Source organism: Caenorhabditis briggsae, assembly GCF_000004555.2.
Source record: "Caenorhabditis briggsae complete genome, chrI, whole genome shotgun sequence".
In the NCBI taxonomy this organism is placed as follows: Eukaryota; Metazoa; Nematoda; class Chromadorea; order Rhabditida; family Rhabditidae; genus Caenorhabditis; species Caenorhabditis briggsae.
In genome coordinates, this window is record NC_013489.2 from 7,871,818 (window position 1) to 7,875,433 (window position 3,616).

Sequence of the window (3,616 nt, forward strand, 5' to 3'; positions counted from 1 at the left end):
CAAAATGGAATTACGGTAAATAAAATGGAATTACGGTAAATCAAAATGGAATTACGGTAAATCAAAATGGAATTACGGTAAATCAAAATGGAATTACGGTAAATCAAAATGGAATTACGGTAAATCAAAATGGAATTACGGTAAATCAAAATGGAATTACGGTAAATCAAAATGGAATTACGGTAAATCAAAATGGAATTACGGTAAATTAAAATGGAATTACGGTAAATTAAAATGGAATTACGGTAAATTAAAATGAATTTACGGTAAATTGAAATGGAATTACGGTAAATCAAAATGGAATTACGGTAAATTGAAATGGAATTACGGTAAATCAAAATGGAATTACGGTAAATCAAAATGGAATTACGGTAAATTGAAATGGAATTACGGTAAATCAAAATGGAATTACGGTAAATTGAAATGGAATTACGGTAAATCAAAATGGAATTACGGTAAATCAAAATGGAATTACGGTAAATTGAAATGGAATTACGGTAAATCAAAATGGAATTACGGTAAATTAAAATGGAATTACGGTAAATTGAAATGGAATTACGGTAAATTGAAATGGAATTACGGTAAATCAAAATGGAATTACGGTAAATCAAAATGGAATTACGGTAAATTAAAATCAATTTACGGTAAATTGAAATGGAATTACGGTAAATTGAAATGGAATTACGGTAAATTGAAATGGAATTACGGTAAATTGAAATGGAATTACGGTAAATCAAAATGGAATTACGGTAAATCAAATTGGAATTACGGTAAATCAAAATGGAATTACGGTAAATTGAAATGGAATTACGGTAAATCAAAATGGAATTACGGTAAATCAAAATGGAATTACGGTAAATCAAAATGGAATTACGGTAAATGGAAATGGAATTACGGTAAATGGAAATGGAATTACGGTAAATCAAAATGGAATTACGGTAAATCAAAATGGAATTACGGTAAATGGAAATGGAATTACGGTAAATCAAAATGGAATTACGGTAAATCAAAATGGAATTACGGTAAATCAAAATGGAATTACGGTAAATGGAAATGGAATTACGGTAAATCAAAATGGAATTACGGTAAATCAAAATGGAATTACGGTAAATGGAAATGGAATTACGGTAAATCAAAATGGAATTACGGTAAATCAAAATCAATTTACGGTAAATTGAAATGGAATTACGGTAAATTGAAATGGAATTACGATAAATTGAAATGGAATTCGACGTGACATTCAAAGAAGAGTGAGTCGCGAAGCGACGAAAAAAAAAGAAAAAGGTCAATTGCGCCGAAGGCCCACCAGCCAGCTATTTGAAGGTCACGTAATCTATACTTATTTTTCAAACTTTTCAAAAGTCCACAGCGTGACACCAGGACCGACAGACATCTCTAGCGTTTTATATATAAGGAAGATTAATATTTGTTCCAATACAATTATTTTGGAACATTAAAAGACTAAAAGTTTCAAAAATTCATTCTAGGCGGAGCCGAGGGTTTCCAAGCAAGCGGGCCGGCCCGATCATCCATATGTATGGATAAAATGAATCAGCGCCATTGTGAACCTGGTGTCTTCTCCATAATAACTTTTCTGGTTTCCAACAAAAAAAATTCAAAACCGCAGTTTGGAAGTGCCAGAGAAAATATTTTATTAATCATTCTGAAAAATTCAAAAAAAAAAACAAGAAAAACCCTTATTTAGGGAAAAACTATATTAATCCTTTGTGTTCTTCAAAAAGTTGCACCGATTTCAAACTGGACGACTTGGTTTCCATGTTGGGATCGTTATCAACAAATTTTTGAAGCACGAGTTTGGCGTCCCGTTTTCTGAAATTTTTTGTTGAATTCTAGAAGAAAGTCTTATTCAAAACTCACAAAAAGTCATTCCACATCCTGCCGACAATTTCAGTACAAACGATATCTCCAGTGTGGTTGTTGATCATTTTTAAAAGCTAAAATTCAAATTTTCGAGTTTTTGAAGTTTGGAAGTGGTAAATTCAGAAATTCAAAAACTCTGAAGTTTTTAATTTTCCGAATTTCTGAATGGTAGAATTTTAGAACTGCAGAACTTCTGAATTTCTGAATATTATTCTAGAATTTTAAAAAACTCGAAACCCCTTACAATTATAATATCCGGTGTAAATTTGTGGAGACAAAATTCGGAGAGTAAAATCGCATGTTGCTCTTTTCGATACACTTTTTTCTTCTCGTCATCTGGTTTTTTTTCTTCGTTCTCATCGGCTTCTTGGTTGTCGAGAAATCTGAATTTTTGAATTTTTAAATTTGGAAAAAAAAGTTATTCTTACTGTTGCAAAAACTCGACGATTTTGTGACTGCTGAACATGTTGTAGATCAAAAAAATTGAATCGAATAGAGTGACGAAAAAGACAAGAAGGAACCTAGAAAATGGTTCAGATTCTCAAAATTTCAGAAACACAAAATTATCGAATTTCAATATATGAGGATATCAGAATTTCAGAATCTTAGAACTTTGAAGTTTTCGAATTTTTTGAATTTCAGATTATCAAAATCTGAAAATTTCCGAATAGCAAATTCTGCCTCTGAAGCCTCAGATTCAAAGAAAACCTCGAAATTTTGGAGTTTCAGAATTTCAAAAGTACAGGATCTGTTGCCAAACATGCACCTAAATACATGATTTCGGCAACTCATCGATCTACACAGCGCCCACGCTGTCTGAGTATCATAGATCGCTTGTTCTTCACTTTTTATCCTTTAAAACAATTTAATTAAGTCCATTCTGTTTATTTAAAATATTTAAATTGTTCAAATTATGAAAACCCCAATTCAAATCCCCTCCAAAAGTAATACACCGAGCGTGTTTCGACAGTTGCGTTTCTTTATGTTTTCCTAATTACTTTTACTTCTTCCTTTATCGTTTTACTGCCGTGAGCTAGTCTCCTGTCAATGTTTATACGCATTGACAGTCACCGGTATTCCCTAGAGTCCTTCTCCTGGCTTTGTTTCACTACACTGCCAGTATTTTCGGTTCCTTTGAGTAGGCCCCTGTGCCTCTTGTGTCCTCCAAGACAACTCATGAAGCAAACCCCCAAACGTAATCAGAATTGCTGGCTTCTAATCGATTCCCTGAATCTTAGAAGCTCCGCGCATTTCAGGTGTAATTTATCCGAACCTTCTGTCCTTCCAAGAAGCCACGTTCTGCCATTGCCGGAGACTCCGCTCCTTTTCTCCTATAAATTACTGCCCTTCTCAATAAATGGGTCATTGAATTAACTGTGTACTGTTATCTGCTCGCACCGCTTATCCTCTTGAAACACAATACAAGAAAACGTCACATGAATACACTATTTACGCGAAAGAGTTGGAGCCGCCAACCTCCCCGACCTGCTCTTTCCGCAGGATCTTGGCTTCAGAAACCTGAACATTAAAACAAGAGAAATAACTTTTTTTTATTTCAGTGTTTAAAAAGTAAATTTTTAGAAACTTAAAATTAAAGATATAGAGACCGTACAAATCGGCAAGAATTGAAATCCGCAAGAAACGAATCGGCAAGAAAGCTAAACCGTGCACAGTTTGGCTAAAATCGCGTGCGCACGCTGCAAAAAAGGGCGGGATTTATCTGAGCTGAATGAGA

The 3,616-nt window shown here is 33.8% G+C and overlaps 1 protein-coding gene across 1 annotated transcript in view; it reads right to left on the reverse strand.

The window, feature by feature from the left end:
* Positions 1–1,712: 1,712 nt before the first annotated feature.
* Cbr-eat-5 overlaps positions 1,713–3,616 on the reverse strand; it is a gene marked incomplete at both ends in the record, with an annotated part of 8,538 nt that continues 6,634 nt past the window's right edge. The window contains 4 exons of the mRNA XM_002646337.1: positions 1,713–1,830; positions 1,879–1,955; positions 2,126–2,264; positions 2,310–2,402. Of these exons, the coding sequence (XP_002646383.1) occupies positions 1,713–1,830; positions 1,879–1,955; positions 2,126–2,264; positions 2,310–2,402 (427 nt within the window). The remainder of the gene's footprint in view (positions 1,831–1,878; positions 1,956–2,125; positions 2,265–2,309; positions 2,403–3,616) is intronic.